The sequence below is a fragment of the Trichomycterus rosablanca genome, chromosome 3 (genome assembly GCF_030014385.1).
Source record: "Trichomycterus rosablanca isolate fTriRos1 chromosome 3, fTriRos1.hap1, whole genome shotgun sequence".
Taxonomy (NCBI): Eukaryota; Metazoa; Chordata; class Actinopteri; order Siluriformes; family Trichomycteridae; genus Trichomycterus; species Trichomycterus rosablanca.
This window is the reverse complement of record NC_085990.1, coordinates 36,409,523-36,430,412: the sequence shown is the minus strand read 5'-3', so window position 1 is coordinate 36,430,412 and position 20,890 is coordinate 36,409,523. Positions and strand designations below refer to the sequence as shown.

The following is a 20,890-nucleotide window of genomic DNA, read 5'->3' as shown; positions in this document are numbered from 1 at the left end:
GTATTTCCGCTTTCTTCCCAATTCCTGCTTTTTGTTTTTCTTGATATTTCATATACTGTCCAGCTTTTGTGGAACCGAGCTTTGTAATTGGACCTTTTGAGGCACAGTAATATATTAAATGCTTTTAAAGTACAATACATTTCCTCTCCCTGGTGAATGATATGTAATAAAAGTACATAAAACGTACACTTGCGGGTACCACCACGATGACAAAACGGGTACACTGTGTTAGCTTTATTTGAGAGTGCCCAAAGCTCTGTACATAGCTACTCAGATCAGGAAATGAGATTGTACATTGATTTTATTTAGCAGTGTGACTACCTCGGCCAATACATCAAGTTCTAAAAATAATGAAACAAAAATAGCAACTGTAAAAACTGAATCAGAAATGGCTCCCTATTGCCTATATTAATGTAATGGCTTTTCTACCTTTTATAGTGTACCCTCGACTACTGACTGCTTGAGATTAGCACACAAAGAAGCAGAATAATCCCGAAATTTAGCAGTAATCAGCATTTAAACTGGACATGCAACTCTTAATAAACAAGACTTTGTCCAGCACCACAATTCACACAATATTTTACCATTACAAGTCACGTAACTAGTGTAAATAATAGCCATTAATGACTAGTCAACAGAATTTTAATAAAGTAGTAAATAGATTAAGTCTATTTTTTAAACACTATGTTATAGAGATTTTTTTAGTGGACAGAGCAGGTGGAATCCAAGATCTGCGAGTTCATAAGATATGAAAACAATTGAGATAATTAAAAAGGTAAAACAATACTGTGGATAAAGCACCACAAAAGAAACTTATAAAGAAAATAATATGTGGCCAAAAGAGGTGATAGAACAGATAAAGAAGTGCATTAGTCAGAGTAGGGGACATAACACTCCACAAACTCACACAGAATAGTGATAAATCCACACCCCCATTATAACACACAACAACAAAGGGATAGGTACAAAGGATAGAATGAAGGCTGAGTTCCCACCCACGCCAGCTACTCAGTCTACTGGATTGTGATGACCCAAGCTCTCTGGAAAAACCAAACGCAGGGAACTCTAAAACCAGCATTGGCTAAAAAAAGAATAAAGATGCACTGCCACAACATACACAACACAATAATGAGCCAGCGGTGTGATGACCAATGAGGCCAGTATTTGGGGTCCCTTACAGCTGCAGCGAGTTAGCACTTAATGAGGCACAGAGACTGCCGATTAAGTACATGACAATGTCAATCATCTGCACCTTAGTCATCACCAGCCTATAGTGACCTGGCAGGTAGGCATGATACTGTAATCTGCACCCCTTGCTGCACCGAATTTGAATCTTTGAGTCACACTTAAACATTGTCTAAATGTCCCAGAACACAACAGCCAATATAATAAAACTGTGACGGCTCAATTGGTGAAACTGTGTAAAGCTATAAATGTAATATTATACAAGTAAAATCATATGAATTGTCCACACTTGCATGTTACTTTAACTTTTATAAATAACAGGCTATTTTGTGCATAAACCAGAAAACATATTTCTCAAAGAATTCTCCTTTAGAAAATACTTGGCAACCTCCTAGGCATAAAGTGCATGCAGGTGTTTTGCAAAATGTAAATATGCTGCGCTCCTGCAAATTCCAACTCTGAATCTGCTTACCTTTCTGTTGAATTTAGTAAGTTACATGTACACATGCCTGACATACATGATACAATCATTACATTTCTTTGGTTTCATGTCAGTGTACGCTTGCAGCTTTTGTTCTTTCAGCTGAGATTAACGTGTCCTAGAAATGACCCATATGTAAAGATGTTACGCAACACTTCCTGTAGCTCTACTTAATGAGTCAGAGACTGCAAAAGTGAGCAAAAGAGCAAGTCACTGAGTGAGCAAGGGAAGAAAATTAGAAGGAAGCATGCATTATACAAGTATGTAAGCAAATTATGCAGTACACTTGATGCCCACCTAGTCCTTGGTGAAAATGACAATATTAGCTGGTAAAAATAAATTGATAATTGGTGCTTTGTAAGTATAGTGGTAGTGAGATCTGGAATTATATCAGAGATGATGAAAGTTATGAGCTTATTACCACCCCATGTTGCCCTCTGACGATGCCAAACTCAGCTGGACTGGATTAGAGTCTAGAGATGGAATCGGCATATTAAGAAAAAAAATCTGGTGTTGTATAATATACGGGCTAATAAAATAATTCATAACTGCTATAAACAAATTATATTGTAAGATTGGTCTAGACCTCGCTGTCTTACTTATATACACCGATCAGGCATAACATTATGACATTTTTTCACTTTTGATAGATACTGACCACTGCAGACCGGGAACACCCCACAAGAGCTGCAGTTTTGGAGATGCTCTGACCCAGTCGTCTAGCCATCACAATTTGGCCCTTGTCAAACTTGCTCAAATCATTACGCTTGCCCATTTTTTCTGCTTCTAACACATCAACTTTGAGGATAAAATTTTCACTTGCTGCCTAATACAGTGTATCACAAAAGTGAGTACACCCCTCACATTTCTGCAGATATTTAAGTATATCTTTTCATGAAACAACACTGAAAAAATGACACTTTGACACAATGAAAAGTAGTCTGTGTGCAGCTTATATAACAGTGTAAATGTATTCTTCCCTCAAAATAACTCAATATACAGCCATTAATGTCTAAACCACCGGCAACAAAAGTGAGTACACCCCTTAGTGAAAGTTCCTGAAGTGTCAATATTTTGTGTGGCCACCATTATTTCCCAGAACTGCCTTAACTCTCCTGGGCATGGAGTTTACCAGAGCTTCACAGGTTGCCACTGGAATGCTTTTCCACTCCTCCATGACGACATCACGGAGCTGGCGGATATTCGAGACTTTGCGCTCCTCCACCTTCCGCTTGAGGATGCCCCAAAGATGTTCTATTGGGTTTAGGTCTGGAGACATGATTGGCCAGTCCATCACCTTTACCCTCAGCCTCTTCAATAAAGCAGTGGTCGTCTTAGAGGTGGGTTTGGGGTCATTATCATGCTGGAACACTGCCCTGCGACCCAGTTTCCGGAGGGAGGGGATCATGCTCTGCTTCAGTATTTCACAGTACATATTGGAGTTCATGTGTCCCTCAATGAAATGTAACTCCCCAACACCTGCTGCACTCATGCAGCCCCAGACCATGGCATTCCCACCACCATGCTTGACTGTAGGCATGACACACTTATCTTTGTACTCCTCACCTGATTGCCGCCACACATGCTTGAGACCATCTGAACCAAACAAATTAATCTTGGTCTCATCAGACCATAGGACATGGTTCCAGTAATCCATGTCCTTTGTTGACATGTCTTCAGCAAACTGTTTGCGGGCTTTCTTGTGTAGAGACTTCAGAAGAGGCTTCCTTCTGGGGTGACAGCCATGCAGACCAATTTGATGTAGGCTGACCCCCCACCTTTTCAATCTCTGCAGCAATGCTGACAGCACTCCTGCGCCTATCTTTCAAAGACAGCAGTTGGATGTGACGGTGAGCACGTGCACTCAGCTTCTTTGGACGACCAACGCGAGGTCTGTTCTGAGTGGACCCTGCTCTTTTAAAACACTGGATGATCTTGGCCACTGTGCTGCAGCTCAGTTTCAGGGTGTTGGCAATCTTCTTGTAGCCTTGGCCATCTTCATGTAGCGCAACAATTCGTCTTTTAAGATCCTCAGAGAGTTCTTTGCCATGAGGTGCCATGTTGGAACTTTCAGTGACCAGTATGAGAGAGTGTGAGAGCTGTACTACTAAATTGAACACACCTGCTCCCTATGCACACCTGAGACCTAGTAACACTAACAAATCACATGACATTTTGGAGGGAAAATGACAAGCAGTGCTCAATTTGGACATTTAGGGGTGTAGTCTCTTAGGGGTGTACTCACTTTTGTTGCCGGTGGTTTAGACATTAATGGCTGTATATTGAGTTATTTTGAGGGAAGAATAAATTGACACTGTTATATAAGCTGGACACAGACTACTTTTCATTGTGTCAAAGTGTCATTTTGTCAGTGTTGTCCCATGAAAAGATATACTTAAATATCTGCAGAAATGTGAGGGGTGTACTCACTTTTGTGATACACTGTATATCCCACCCACTAACAGGTGCCGTGATGAAGAGATAATCAGTGTTATTAACATTTTCAAAGCATACATTGAAATAATACAAATAATCTTATATGAACTGACATTCAAATGTTATATATGAAACAACTTTATATATATAAAAACAAAAGATGCTGATATGTGTACTGTTTCTACAGGGCAATGTAAAACTCTAGAGAGAGTATAAAAACCAGCATATCCCTCTTCCAACCTTGTTAATGAATTATAAAAGCTTGGAAACAATAGCTTAAAAGAACTGTAGGGTGCACACGATTGTCAAATTCCCTTAGAAAGATTTACTTGTTTTATTAACGTATGTTTTTGACAGGCTTAAGCCATTGTAAGAATGACTATTGGTAATTATTAATGTAGTAATGCTAAAGTCATCTCTGACCAGGAATCCAAGAGAGCATAGATTGATGGCTTCTTATTGATGTGGGATGTGTCAATCAGGATGATGAATGTGCAGATACCCAAACTGACAGTGTTATAAAGGAAGACTGAAGAGAGTTGGAATTGGCAATGTCTAATCTAATAGATAGTAAAAACTGCAAAGAAGAAATGTTCTTTTAAATGAATTCTCTGTCTGATATAGTATATGTTAAGAGCAGGGAATAGAGAACAAAGAGACTGACAAAAGGAACTGAAGCAATAAAGATTTCCAGAGAGACAAAGAGAAAGAGACAGTATGAGAAAGAATGAGACATGGGGTGAGAGGAATGAAAATAAAAGACATGTGGAAAGCAAAGCTGCTCGAGGGATTCTGCAAGGTTCAAGCTCTTAGCTATGCTTGTTGACTGGAGGGAAATATGGGTAGACTGTGTTTGCACAGGCCAAACAGAGCCAAGCTGACCCGAGCCAAACTGGGAAACTATTAATCTATAAGCTCTGATGGCACCTCTAAAATGACAGAAACAAACTACTATAGTATAGCATTTACAGATCCTGTGATTTAAAGGCTTATCCTTTCACTATCCTAAATCCTCTCCACACTATTGATGAATGATCACATCAGCATTACAGTACAGCACAAGAGTGACAGCAATCTCCTCTGTGAAACAGCATCATCATAAAAGCAGAAAAACAGGTGACAGACTTACCACCAGATTTCCAATCACCATGACCAGCATAAAGACCAGGATACACAGAGGCTGTCCAGCAACCTCCATACAGTCCCACATGGTCTCGATCCATTCTCCACACAGGACCCGGAACACGATCAGGAAGGAGTGGAAGAAGTCTTTCATATGCCAGCGTGGTAATTTACAATCCTTGGAGAGCTTGCACACACACAGTTCGTAGTTCTTTCCAAACAGCTGCATGCCCACCACAGCGAAGATGAAGACGATAATGGCCAAAACCAAAGTGAGGTTTCCCAAGGCACCCACAGAGTTCCCAATAATCTTTATAAGGGTATTCAGAGTGGGCCATGATTTTGCCAGCTTGAAGACTCGCAGCTGGAAGAGAAAAAAATATGATTTTAATTTTATTACATTTTTACATATTTTTTTAGTACTGAATGTTTCCCAATAAAAGCATTAGTGAAAAAATAGCACTGATAATCTAGATAATTCATTCATTTATTTACACTAACTGATTCACATTGCTCAGGGTAGCAGTGGGTCCAGTGGGTCCAGTTCATGAACACACTATGGGCAAGGTATTAAATACCCAATTAACCCACTCTAACATGAACAACCTCACAGCAAGAAGGTCCTGGGTTCGAATCTCAGGTGGAGCGGTTCTTTCTGTGTGGAGTTTGCATGTTCTCCCTGTGTCTATGTGGGTTTCCTCCAGGAGCTCTGGTTTTCTCCCACAGTCTAAAGACATGAAGGTGGGGTTATTAGGCGATACTAACTTGCCCTGTGTGTAGGTGTCATAGATGGGGACTCGAGTCTGTGACAATTATACTGGTGCTGGTCATAAAATTAAAATATCATGAAAAAGTTGATTTATTTCAGTAATTCCATTCAAAAAGTGAAACTTGTATATTATATTCATTCATTACACACAGACTGATATATTTCAAATGTTTATTTCTTTTAATGTTGATGATTATAACTGACAACTAATGACAACCCCAAATTCAGTATCTCAGAAAATTAGAATATTACTTAAGACCAATACAAAAAAAGGATTTTTAGAAATGTTGGCCAACTGAAAAGTATGAACATGAAAAGTATGAGCATGTACAGCACTCAATACTTAGTTGGGGCTCCTTTTGCCTGGATTACTGCAGCAATGCGGCGTGGCATGGAGTCCATCAGTCTGTGGCACTGCTCAGGTGTTATGAGAGCCCAGGTTGCTCTGATAGTGGCCTTCAGCTCTTCTGAATTGTTGGGTTTGGCGTATCGCATCTTCCTCTTCACAATACCCCATAGATTTTCTATGGGGTTAAGGTCAGGCGAGTTTGCCGGCCAATTAAGAACAGGGATACCATGGTCCTTAAACCAGGTACTGGTAGCTTTGGCACTGTGTGCAGGTGCCAAGTCCTTTTGGAAAATGAAATCTGCATCTCCATAAAGTTGGTCAGCAGCAGGAAGCATGAAATGCTCTAAAACTTCCTGGTAGACGGCTGCGTTGACCTTGGACCTCAGAAAACACAGTGGACCAACACCAGCAGATGACATGGCACTCCAAACCATCACTGACTGTGGAAACTTTACACTGGACCTCAAGCAACGTGGATTCTGTGCCTCTCCTCTCTTCCTCCAGACTCTGGGACCTTGATTTCCAAAGGTAATGCAAAATTTACTTTCATCAGAGAACATAACTTTGGACCACTCAGCAGTCCTTTTTGTCTTTAGCCCAGGCGAGATGCTTCTGACGCTGTCTCTTGTTCAAGAGTGGCTTGACACAAGGAATGCGACAGCTGAAACCCATGTCTTGCATACGTCTGTGCGTGGTGGTTCTTGAAGCACTGACTCCAGCTGCAGTCCACTCTTTGTGAATCTCCCCCACATTTTTGAATGGGTTTTGTTTCACAATCCTCTCCAGGGTGCGGTTATACCTATTGCTTGTACACTTTTTTCTACCACATCTTTTCCTTCCCTTCGCCGCTCTATTAATGTGCTTGGACACAGAGCTCTGTGAACAGCCAGCCTCTTTAGCAATGACCTTTTGTTTCTTGCCCTCCTTGTGCAAGGTGTCAATGGTCGTCTTTTGGACAACTGTCAAGTCAGCAGTCTTCCCCATGATTGTGTAGCCTACAGAACTAGACTGAGAGACCATTTAAAGGCCTTTGCAGGTGTTTTGAGTTAATTAGCTGATTTAGCTGTCAGTTATAATCATCAACATTAAAAGAAATAAACATTTGAAATATATCAGTCTGTGTGTAATGAATGAATATAATATAGTTTCACTTTTTGAATGGAATTACTGAAATAAATCAACTTTTTCATGATATTCTAATTTTATGACCAGCACCAGTATACAGTGTATCACAAAAGTGAGTACACCCCTCACATTTCTGCAAATATTTTATTATATCTTTTCATGGGACAACACTATAGACATGAAACTTGGATATAACTTAGAGTAGTCAGTGTACAGCTTGTATAGCAGTGTAGATTTACTGTCTTCTGAAAATAACTCAACACACAGCCATTAATGTCTAAATAGCTGGCAACATAAGTGAGTACACCCCACAGTGAACATGTCCAAATTGTGCCCAAATGTGTCGTTGTCCCTCCCTGGTGTCATGTGTCAAGGTTCCAGGTGTAAATGGGGAGCAGGGCTGTTAAATTTGGTGTTTTGGGTACAATTCTCTCATACTGGCCACTGGATATTCAACATGGCACCTCATGGCAAAGAACTCTCTGAGGATGTGAGAAATAGAATTGTTGTTCTCCACAAAGATGGCCTGGGCTATAAGAAGATTGCTAACACCCTGAAACTGAGCTACAGCATGGTGGCCAAGGTCATACAGCGGTTTTCCAGGACAGGTTCCACTCGGAACAGGCTTCGCCAGGGTCGACCAAAGAAGTTGAGTCCACGTGTTCGGCGTCATATCCAGAGGTTGGCTTTAAAAAATAGACACATGAGTGCTGCCAGCATTGCTGCAGAGGTTGAAGACGTGGGAGGTCAGCCTGTCAGTGCTCAGACCATACGTCGCACACTGCATCAACTCGGTCTGCATGGTCGTCATCCCAGAAGGAAGCTGATGCACAAGAAAGCCCGCAAACAGTTTGCTGAAGACAAGCAGTCCAAGAACATGGATTACTGGAATGCCCTGTGGTCTGACGAGACCAAGATAAACTTGTTTGGCTCAGATGGTGTCCAGCATGTGTGGCGGCGCCCTGGTGAGAAGTACCAAGACAACTGTATCTTGCCTACAGTCAAGCATGGTGGTGGTAGCATCATGGTCTTGGGCTGCATGAGTGTTGCTGGCACTGGGGAGCTGCAGTTCACTGAGGGAAACATGAATTCCAACATGTACTGTGACATTCTGAAACAGAGCATGATCCCCTCCCTTCGAAAACTGGGCCTCATGGCAGTTTTCCAACAGGATAACGACCCCAAACACAACCTCCAAGATGACAACTGCCTTGCTGAGAAAGCTGAAGGTAAAGGTGATGGACTAAACCCAATTGAGCACCTGTGGCGCATCCTCAAGTGGAAGGTGGAGGAGTTCAAGGTGTCTAACATCCACCAGCTCCGTGATGTCATCATGGAGGAGTGGAAGAGGATTCCAGTAGCAACCTGTGCAGCTCTGGTGAATTCCATGCCCAGGAGGGTTAAGGCAGTGCTGGATAATAATGGTGGTCACACAAAATATTGACACTTTGGGCACAATTTGGACATGTTCACTGGGGGTTGTACTCACTTATGTTGCCAGCCATTTAGACATTAATGGCTGTGTGTTGAGTTATTTTCAGAAGACAGTAAATCTACACTGCTATACAAGTTGTACACTGACTACTCTAAGTTATATCCAAGTTTTATTTCTATAGTGTTGTCCCATGAAAAGATATAATAAAATATTTGCAGAAATGTGAGGGGTGTACTCACTTTTGTGATACACTGTATAAATACAGTATATATATATATATATATAATTATTCTTATAAATATTCTGCTCTCTGATAACGCTCCAGCCGTCTTAACCTGCAACGCACGCAATGGGTAAATGTTACAGCCAGCTTCCGGCGTAGTGATGAAGTGTCTCTCCTTACTCCATACACAGTTTGAAGTTCACTTCATTTCAACATTTTCGTTACCTTTGGATAGGAATCTCACTTAAAATCGTGAAATACCCTACGTAGCGCACTTCACAGGAACAACTGGGGTGAATGGAACATTCCTACAGAATTGGCGCTCTGAACAAAATAACGGATTATATTCCTAATGGGACAACACACGGTTATAAATTTAATAGAATCTGGAAGAACATAAGCTAAGGTAAGCAGTGGTTATGATTTTTTTGCTGTGTTTTGGATTTTGGCTGCTGTGCCGTGATTTGACTTGGACTCTAGCCTAAAGACTCGTGACTTGACTCAGACTCGTATTTTGTGACTTGTGAACATCTTTGATGTGTGTGTGTATGTGTGTGTGTGTATGTGATCCACCGTGACCCTAAATCAGATAAAGCAGTGGTAAAACAGAGAATGAATGAATGATTTGATTATTGTTTGTTGTTTTACAGAATAGTGTGTTAAATGACACTTTGGTGTGTCTGGCCTTATTTCTAACCCAGTAAATTCACATCACTAAACAATTAGGCCTATAATCAAATAAATATAACATCTATAAAACATTTAATAGAAACTGATACTGATAAATGTCATTTAAAATTATGCCCCCCACCACCACAGGCATAAACTTCACTTTAGAAACCCCTTAACCGACTGTAAAATAACAGTATTATGGTATGAGCTGCAGTTTATTGCATGGCTGTATTCTGTCTGTGTTCTGCTCATAAGCTGTGGGCATTAAGTGAGACACATTACCAGTCTGAAGGAGCGCAGGACTGACAAGCCTTCTACATTAGAAAGGCCAAGCTCCATCAAGCTTAGACAAACGATAAAGCTGTCAAAGATGTTCCATCCCTGCTGGAAGTAGTAGTATGGATCCAGTGCAATAATCTTCAGCACCATCTCTGCTGTGAAGATCCCCGTGAAGACCTGTGTGTGTGGACAGTCAAAATTAGTCTAGCATGATTTCACGAGGGAATTTGCTTTAAACGCTGTATTAAACATTAAGTCTGTTTGAGCTCACGTTAAAAATTAAACACTTACTTTAGTTACTGCTAAGTGCACTATATTGCCAAAACTATGTGGACACACATTACTAAAAGCTGTATAACCTAATTAAACACATTGGGGAGAATTTTGAAGGGTGATTGTGAGATAGATATTTATCCTACATCAGCGCCTGACTTTACATTTGTTTTTTTTGTACACAAATACCTAGAAGGGGTCTTCAAAAAGTTTCCGCACTTTTATATTTTTGTTGGAAATGGTGAGGGCAGGAGGAGTAGTATTTGGTTGTGTCTGAGAGACTAAGAGAGAGTTTATAGTCCGGATTTAGCTCCATCTGATTTCCACATTTTTAGACCGCTCAAAGAAGCTTTAAGGGGAAGAGGAGTTTCATGTGATGATGATGTGAAAGCCGCAGTGCATCAGTGGCTACGCAAAGTTGGTACCACGCTGGGAAAAATGCATCGGAAGGTGATTATGTTGAAAAGTAATGTAATTAGTTTCTGAAATTCTTAATAAATAGACTTTTAAAAAGTGTACAAACTTTTCAAAGAACCCTCTTGTAATGCTATAGAAGCTTAGTAAGTACATGTTAGTTCTCAGTTTAAGTACTTAGTAAAGAGGTGGATCTTTTGAAAATGGTAAGAGACTCAGATGTTCGAACAGACAGGGAAGTATGTTCCACCACTTGGGTGGTAGTACAAGGACAAGAGCCTTGATGCATGTCTTCCTTGAGCTCTGGGTAAAGAATCAAGATGAGCGAGAGTAGTGGCTCGAAGAATGCGTGGTACAGAGGTAACATTGCACTTTATGGTATGGTGGGCAAAGCTAATAGATTGAGTTCTGCACAGTAACTGAGATCCTTGCTTTCGGTCACTGTCTGTAAGGAGCTCTGCTTGTTCTCCATGTACCCTGGTTTCCCCCATAAATAATAAAGCAGACTAATAGATTTGTGAGTCTCTGTCACTCTGCAATAGATTGGCGCCCATTTCTGGGTGTATTTCTGGGTTCTCTTGGGGAATCTTTGCTCATTATTCTTGTCCAAAAGCTTCCAGCTAATTGAGGTTTGATGGCTTTTGTGCTGTAACTGCTTTTTAAAATCTTACCAAAGATTTTCTGTAGGATTTAAATCTAAGACTACAAAGGCCATCCCCCTATCAACACTGATCAACCTCTATGCTTGAACATGAGGACAGCATTCTTCTGGTACTAACAAGATCCTGATCTATAAGGCCTAAAGGTTCCAGTTTTGTATTTGTCACTATTTAATGCTGTGTTCCAGAACATTTCAGGCCTATCCAAATTCATTCTGTTGTATTCTGACCCTTCCTGGCTTTGTGGCCAAGAGTTGCATGCATTGCGGATTTCAACCAAGAAGTCCTTGGTTGTTAAGTGATATTTAGGAGCTCCAATTTGCCTGACTGCCTGACTACCAGACCACCCAAAGGATCCCACACAGACACAGGGAGAACATGCAAGCTCTACACAGAAAGGACCCTGGCTGCCTGTTTGGGGAATCGAACCCAGGCCCTTCTTACTGTGAAGTGACAGCCTATATTATACACTAATATATTTATATATATTCCTATATTCTGGATATTGTTTCTTAATTACAAGAATAACCATGCTAATTTTAGTATTTACTTGCATATATAAGAATACAATAGTAAAAATAATGCATTGTATTCTTTTTTAATATATTAATTGACTAAAACTAATTTCTCTGGGACACTATCACAAATAGAAAGCCTTCTTACAGACACTTCATACAGTCTTGTATATAAATGACTATATAACAGAGCAATTTATGTAAAAAAGGTTGATTTATGCACATTCACTTTTATCTTAGCCATTAGCGATTAACCTTGTGTAGCAGTGGATGATGGGCACACCGAACACTTCTATGACAGGTTGTAAAAGCTGCCTGCCTCTGACAGGTCTGTAATTTGTTGGCTTGCACTTTTTTTTGAAGAGTGTGTCATTCTGCTTGTTGTTGCTCAGGGATCAGCTCATGGATGTGACACAGGCTACGTGATCCAGGCACTGGGGGAGGCTAGTCCTGGCCTGTCAGCCACCACATCTTTGTGAAGCTTTACAGGTTTCAGTGTTACATAATCTGAGTGTGTGCACCTTACATCTTGAAATCACCTCTTTAATCTTAACATTAATATGAAGACCTGGCCAAAAGAGACTGCCTTAATTACTTTGACAAAGCACACACCACAATTCACAACACAATATCATATATTCCTTTTAGTATATGATATTACTGAGCAAATGTTACTAAAGAAAGGATAAACATTATAATCAAAAGCTAACATTGGTCATTTCTGTTTCATTCACACCACAAGATCAGATCAGCTAAGGCACACTGTAGTCTGAATGATTGTGAGATGAAGAGTGAGGTAGTTCTTATGAACACCTCAATGATCTGTGTTTTGCTTAGAGATAATGCAGAGCAAAGTGAAATGTCTCAGATCCTAGCTGATACGTTCATGAAATTAAAAATGCTTGGTATGCAGTTCATATTTAGTTGATTTTTTACAAATGGACTAGTTCAATTCCCACCTTCTACCCAGAAATGTTAATATGCTTGTTTTTCTTTACCATTATTAGAACATTAAACATTATTTGTAAACCTGTTTATTCCTTATAGGTAGCTTAATTTGTGATGAGGTTACACACCGACAAGGCATAACATTATGACCACTGACAGGTGAAGTGACTGATTATCTCTTTATCACAGCACCTGTTAGTGGGTGGGATATATTAGGCAGCAAGTGGACATTTGAACAAATGAACAGGCATAAAGATTTGAGTGAGTTTGACAAGGGCCAAATTGTGATGGCTAGACAACTGCGTCAGAGCATCTCCAAAGCTGCATCTCTTGTGGGGTGTTCCCGGTCTGCAGTGGTCAGTATCTATCAAAAATGGTCCAAGGAAAAACAGTGGTAAACCGCCGACAGGGTCATGGGCAGCCAAGGCTCATTGATGCACTTAGGAAGCGAAGGCTGGCCCGTGTGGTCCAATCAAACAGACGAGCTACTGTAGCTCAAACTGCTGAGGAAGTTAATGCTGGTTCTGATAGAAAGGAGTCAGAATACACAGTGCTTCAAAGTTTGTTGCGTATATTACACAACAGAAGGTGGTCATAATGTTATGCTTAATGGGTGTATTTCTGTACAACCTTAAAGGTTACAAAGGTTGAAAAGTCAGTATGTATAACATTTTTAATATTATACATTCTTATGTTTATTTGAATATTGTGATGTAGAAAAATAATTACAATAAGCATAATTAGTTTTCAGAGTAAGGCGGCATGGTTGTGCAGTGGGTAGCGCTGTCGCCTTACAGCAAGATTGTTTGGGTTTAATTCCCTATGTGGAGTTTGAATGTTCTCCATGTGTCTGTTTCTTCCGGGTGCTCTGGCTTTCTCCCACAAGTACAACGACATTCAGTCAGGACAGCTGGAGCTATTAAGATCATCGTGAATGTGTGTATGTGTGTCCTGTGATGGACTGGCGACCTGTCCAGGGTGTTTTCTGCCTTTTGCTTAATAAATCAGATCCACCTGACCAGTATGAAGCGGTGGTAAAACAGATAATGAATGAATGGGTTTTTGGTGTATTGACAGGCTGTTACTGGCCTTTGTTGGATGCCCTGAAGGAAACAAATTTTATCCATCCATTGTCTGTTTTACCATCACTTTATCCTGTTTAGGGGTTGTGGTAAGTCTGATTCATCAAGCAAAAGGCAGGAAAAACCCCAGACAACCCCAAAACACACACACACTTAGGCCAATTTTTAGTAGCCTCAGTTGGCCTGACTGCATGTCTTTGAAAACTCACATGGACACAGGGAGAACATGCAAGTTCCATACAAAAAGGACCCTGGGAATTGAACCCAGCCCCTTCTTTGCTGTGAGGCGACAGCACTACCCACATCACCACCCTGCTGCCTTGTAATACAGACACCACATTTATACTGAAGGATTTCTGCTATACTCACTCATCACTTATTAATGCTCACTACATGTGAACCTCAGATCAGCGCTGCATACAGTGAAGATAAGTAAGATGTATGACCAGGCAGATTTATTGTGACTGGGATTTGAGCACCATCCTCCAACACCTCAAGTGGGCCACTGTCAGCACCCAACTTCCAACAAAAAAGAGCTGCATTCTCATTTTCATCTCCACAGAGTAATTAGCTCAGCATACTCCTCATTAGCCTTGATGAGCTGCTGCCAAATGCTATTATCATACTACACACAGAAAGCTTTTATAGAAGGGGTGTCTTGATTATTCGGAGGTTTCTAATATAAACTTCGCCATTACCATGGGACATTCCTGAAGACAACAGCTCAGCCAAAATTCTGTAATTTAATTGGCTTGCTTACCTAGCCAAACCCAGTACATACAGTAGATGTAATACAAAGGAATAGACAGAGAGAGAGAGAGAGAGAGAGAGAGAGAGAACACAAACAACACAAAAACTCATCATAAATATTGAATTGCCTATCCATTCTCTATTATGCAGAGATTTACTTTTATCCATTTCTGCACTTCATTTAGTATTTTGCTATATTAAATCCTACTGTAGTACACATTATTTCTTGTTGAGGAAAAGGGAGGCCATCAATCATTTGGTTGTAAATAATAATGTTCTTCATTTCCAATAAATGCTTTTATGGAAAATGTGGGACAGTTATATATCATTGTTTCACAACACCTCATATTTAACAGGACTATACATGATGTAGAATACTGGTTAATGGAAAGCATCACTGGCGATGTGATGACAAAATGCTAGAATATTTCAATTTAGTTCAAAATAACAAGAATTAGGATGAAGAAGAGCATTCTAAATATGTTTAGGTCAAGAGAGCAATAAATAGATATGTCGATTGGCTTCAAGTGTCTTAAAGATTATGTTTTCGAGCTAACACTAATTAGATTAAAACCTGGAGGCTTACAGGGAAACACTGTTATTGCATATGTGTCACATTAAATTACTTTAGCAACAACAGAATATTACACAAAGGGAACCTAAGGCAAAAAGTAACACGTTTCGTAAAGAAAAAATGTATTTTCATCTCTGTGCTCTTAACAGTACTGCTTTTGGACATAAACTGCTTGATTTCGCTTTTGCCACAGCATCCATCCAAAGCCTAAGTCTAGCCACTAGGATATGAACATACTCTATATGCTCTATAACCCCAATGAGCCTTAGTTTCAGCTCACTGACAGATAATAGTTAATTCCCTATTTTCCTGTTGAGGTTTTTGTTGAGGGTGACTGGGTGTTAAACACATTTGCTTTCCAAATAACTTAAATAATTTATTTATTTATTTATTTTATTTTTAATTTTTTTAATGCATTTTTTTCCCTTTTTTTTTGCTTGTCCAATTGCCGATCTCTGCTCTGATTGAGGAGAACGAAGCTAACCCATGCCCCCTCCGACATGTGGGCAGCATGCCGTATGCATCTTATCACCTACACTTTGACGAGTGCAGTGCAGCTCAGCGTTGTGTACGTAGAGACACACCCTAAAAGCACTCTTTTCTCATCTCTGTGAAGGCGCCACCAATCAGCCAGCAGAGGTTGTAATTGCACCAGTCATGAGAAAAAGACCCCATCCGGCTTAGTCCCGCCCATCTGAACAACAGGCCAATCATTGTTCATGTGGCCGCTCAGCCTCAGCCGGCAGGCATTCATGACAGGAACGGTAGTTATTTATTACACAAGATTCATCAGTTCACAAGGTTACATTAAACACAGTGTTGGACTATTTAGTGCAAATTCACCTCACTTGCATGTCTTTGGACTGTGGAAGGAAACCGGATAACCCGGAGGAAACCCACGTGAACATAGGGAGAACATGCAAACTCCACACAGAAAAGACCCGGACTGCCCCACCTGGGGATCAAACCCAGGACCTTCTTGCTGTGAGGCGACAGTGCTACCCACTTAGCCACCGTGCCGCCCTACATTTTGTTTAAAAATCTGATAATTAGTGTGACAAATATGCAACAAAGATGTAGTCAAAAGATCATTCACCAGGAATAATGCATTTTAACACCAGTTCTGACATCCGCATCTGAAATGTAATACTATTTATTAAATACGGTTAGTTAGCTTAGTGCCATGATCACTGATGTTGCCATCATATGCCATATACACTTCCAAATTCAGTATGTGTTCCAAGTATATATTCCCTCGACCCTATTGTGAAGACAACTGTGTGACCTGTACAGCTTGATAAACACCAGTCAGCATGTATAAATGTCGAGGCTTACCGAAAATGGAGAGACATATTGATTAGATGACTGGTGTCCTGACATGACTCTAAAACATAATACAGACCAACTACTCACTACATGCAGTGGTGCTTATTGTGTCAAGCACAGACCAAAGGTAAATGGACATCTAAATGGATAGATGCTATTTTAACACACAGAGTGACCTTTCATTAATGTAACCAGGTATGTAAGACATTCAAATCATTTGCCCAAGATAATGTATTATTTTTAAATAGTGGAACATCTGTATAACTTATGAAGATCCCCTTAACCGGCCAATACATTAACTTCTCATGAACTATTAGCTCAAATTTAGACAAGTAGACACAAATGGGATTTTAGTATCGGAGCATTTCATTTAACAGCAACTATAATAACAACCTGCCAAGATATGTTTTAATGGATGGTATTTGGCAGACTATGCTATCCAGAGCAACATAAGTGCAATAAAGCAAGACATCTATTTTGGATATGTCCCAAACCACACACAACTGTACTAAAAAGTGCAGTTCAAATATCTGCATTAACAACAGTGTTATTAGTTACCCAAAACATTATGAGTCATTAGTTATCCTACATAGTATTGTATTATGTTAGCAGTTTATCTAATTCCTGGTTAGTTTAGTTAATTAACTAAAGTTTATATGTAACAGCACAAATACAATTGCTATGAAATATGAATGTTATTATTGCTAAACAAAAAACAGGGACAAAATAATTGATTTGATATATACATAAATTTAAATATAAACATATAAATGTATGGAATTTAGTTCTTTTTTGTTGTTTTTTTAATTTATTTATTATTATTATTAATTTATTTATTTTAATTTATTCTCCCAATTTAGCGTAGTCGATTTGTCTTCCGCTGCTGGGGGATCCCTGATTGCAGTCGAGGTGTGTATATTGCTGCTCACGCCTCCTTCGACCAGCGCACAGCCCTTAGCGGAATCCTTTTTCCCCTATGCACTCTGCACAGGTGCCTCTCTATCTGCCAATCAGGGTCCTTACACAGCGTTTGAAGACCCCATCCACGTAGTCTGGTCATCCTGCCCTAGCAGAACCGTGTCTGTTGCAGGCACTGCCAATTATGCCTGCTAGATGGCGCCCAGCCGACCGGTGGCAACGATGAGTTTCGAACCAAGGAGTTCAGAATCTCGCGCTGGTGTGTTAGCAGAATATCCCACTGTGCCACCTGGGCGCTTATTTTGTTCTTTTTTAAGTGAACATTTCTGCTGTGCTTCCAGTATGGATAGAGCTTTGGGGTATCAACTGGAAGGTTGAGAGTTCTATTCCCAGCTCTGCCATGCAGCCACTGTTGGGCCCTTGAGCAAGGCCCTTAACCCTCACTGCTCCACGAGCGCCGTACAATTGATGACCCTGTGCTCTGACCCCAGCTACCAAACAAGCTGGGATATGCAAAGAAATAATTTTATTGTACTGTACACCTGTTTATGTATATATGACAAATAAAGACATTATATTCTATAATACTGATACAGATACTGTGTGTCTTTTGCTTAGTGTGCTTAGTTAGCCTCATAGACTTTATTTTCTAGCCCAGCACCAATCACATAGTGCACAGGGGTCTGAATACTCATGTATAAATCCAATGTATATGTAAAAAAAAAAAAAAAAAGAATTCGTTAGTATATATTGTTTTTTGTTCCATATTGAATTTGCATTGAAACAATCCTATCAAATGTGTAGTGACATTTGTAGAAAGTTAGGCCACCGTTTTTAAGTAGGATTTGTTAACATAAAGCTAATTATTTTATAGCTAATTATAATTAAATTATGATTATAGCTAATTAGCTGCAGTGGACATCCAAATGTAAAGAGTCTTATAGAAAACAAATTTAAACTGTGTTACATATTCAAGTAGAAAGATTTCTGTAACTGAAGACCTTACGGTATTCTCCTAGCTGACTCTTCGACCTAGATATTCAATACGGTTTAAAAAGTCTCACACACTGTTTCCTACAATCACTATGTCTTGAGTAATGAACAACAGACTCGCAGAAATGCTGTTCTTGCATGCTGAAAGTGGAGTAGCAATAAATATAATGAGCAAGCTGTAGGATTTGCCCCTTTATCAAGACAGGTGATAGTGACATTTGTTAGGTAGAGAACTGTAAACATATTTTTCAACCTATCCTGACAAAAACTAACACAATATATATTGTTCTGACTCACCAAAGAGTGCGAACACTGTGGCTGTCTTAGCGACTAATATTTATGCTAATATGCCGTGCTAATAGGATATACAGCTCCCACTTACCAGATTTCCCACGGAAAGCATCCTGTTGAAATCGTCTGTCATAGGGTAATGCTCCAGTGCCATGAAGAGTGTGTTAAGCACAATGCAGATGGTAATCGCAAGGTCCAGAAAGGGATCCATGACCATGGTATTGACCCACTCTTTCAATTTAAGCCAGCCGGGGCAGCACGTCCACACCAAGTACTTCTGGGCAAAGGCGTACCAGCAAGGATGGCATTTCTGATGGGCTTCCTCCAGCTCTGTCCACATAAAAGAGATGTTTTATTTAACTAGTTCTGTAAAAATAATTATTACAGCATAAATACATTTCAAGCTTTTAAGGTGCTGATGGAGTCAGGTTTAAAATATTCAATAAGTTGCATAATTATTACATTTGACCAGGTGTACGTTATGTACATTTACAGTATTTACCAGACACTTTTAGCCAAAGCGACTTACATTTGTGACAAAATACAATGCCAGCAGTTGAGTATTAAAGGCCTTGCGGATTAAACAGTGGCAACTTGGCAGCATTGGGGCTTGAACCAGTAACCTTCCAATTACTAGTCCAGTACCCTAACCAATAAGCAACCACCGCCCTGTTTATTAAGTACAGCTATCTTGTATTGCATTTATTTTATTATTTTTCCACATTTTATTATTGTACCACACAGTGAACAGTTACACACTTATTAATTTTAGCCCAGCTGCAATATGCATAATTTTTCAGCCCCCTCTAACTGATGCAACAATTATAAGACTCCAATAAGCTTAGTGGTTAAGGTACTGGACTAGTAATCAAAAGGTCGCTGGTTCAAGGCCCACCACTGCCAGGTTGCTGCTGTTGGGCCCTTGAGCAAGTCCCCTAACCCTCAATTGCTCAGACTGTAACTGTAATGTAAGTCGCTTTGAATAAAGGCGTCTGCTAAATGCTGAAAATGTAAATGTAAAGGTAAGGCACTATAGCTAATTTTGCTTTGAGACAATATCCATTGTAAAAAACTCTATACAAATAAAAATTTTGACATTTGATCGAGCACATGATGGCACAGCAGTGTGGGTACTATATAACTTGCTACTCTAAATTGTCCTTAGGTGTGCATAGGTGTGAGTGTGTGATGCTCTGCCATAGATTTGGTGACCTGTCTAGTGTGTGTACTCGCTTTGCACCAAGTGTTTCCTGGGTAAATCGGACCTTCTGCGACCCTGCCTAAGATAAAGGAGTTACTTTAGATGAATGGACACATCCTTCTACAATCCATCATCTGTGTCAGTTGTTGACCACAATGACCAACAATGTTGGCTGGATATTTCTGGTTGAAGGACTATTTTTAACCCGACAATGGCATTATGGTTTTAAACATTTAAACAGTGCAGCTTTGCCTGATACACTCATACAAGCACCACACAGTAACATGTCAGTGTTGCAGATTTACTCAACCAACATGATAGTGCAATGGACCTATGGCACTCAACATTAAGGACGCTCTCGCTGGTTTAATGAGTATGGAAATAAAATAGAGCATATGCTTTGGCTTTTATAGTCACCAAATGCTTACCCAGTTAAAGAGCGTTGGGGGATTTTAGACTGACAATGAATAGTGCTTTTTTACTACATCATCAGGGCGACACAGTGGCTCAGTGGGTAGCACTGTTGCCTCACAGGAAGAAGGTCCTAGGTTCAATCCCTAGATGGGGTGGTACGGGTCCTTTCTGTGTGGAGTTTGCATGTTCTCCCTGTGTCTGTGTGGGTTTCCTCCCATGCAAGTGAGGTGAATTGGAGATTTTTTCATGACTGTAAAGACTTAAACTGATAAATCTTGTGTAACCAGTGATTATCTGTTCTGTCATGAATGTAACCAAAGTGTAAAACACTCACTCACTTTCTTAACCGCTTATCCAGTTAGGATCGCAAGGGGGTGCTGGAGCCTATCCCAGCTTTTCAATGGGCACAAGGCACACAGTAACACCCTGGACGAGGCGCCAGTCCATCGCAAGGCA

The 20,890-nt window shown here is 40.1% G+C and overlaps 1 protein-coding gene across 1 annotated transcript in view; it reads right to left on the bottom strand.

The window, feature by feature from the left end:
* Window positions 1–20,890, bottom strand: part of scn5lab (sodium channel, voltage gated, type V-like, alpha b) — a 163,616-nt gene that overhangs the window by 77,589 nt on the left and 65,137 nt on the right. The window contains exons 13-15 of the mRNA XM_062991231.1: window positions 18,911–19,149; window positions 10,080–10,253; window positions 5,232–5,588 (exon numbers count right to left, since the gene is read on the bottom strand). Of these exons, the coding sequence (XP_062847301.1) occupies window positions 5,232–5,588; window positions 10,080–10,253; window positions 18,911–19,149 (770 nt within the window). The remainder of the gene's footprint in view (window positions 1–5,231; window positions 5,589–10,079; window positions 10,254–18,910; window positions 19,150–20,890) is intronic.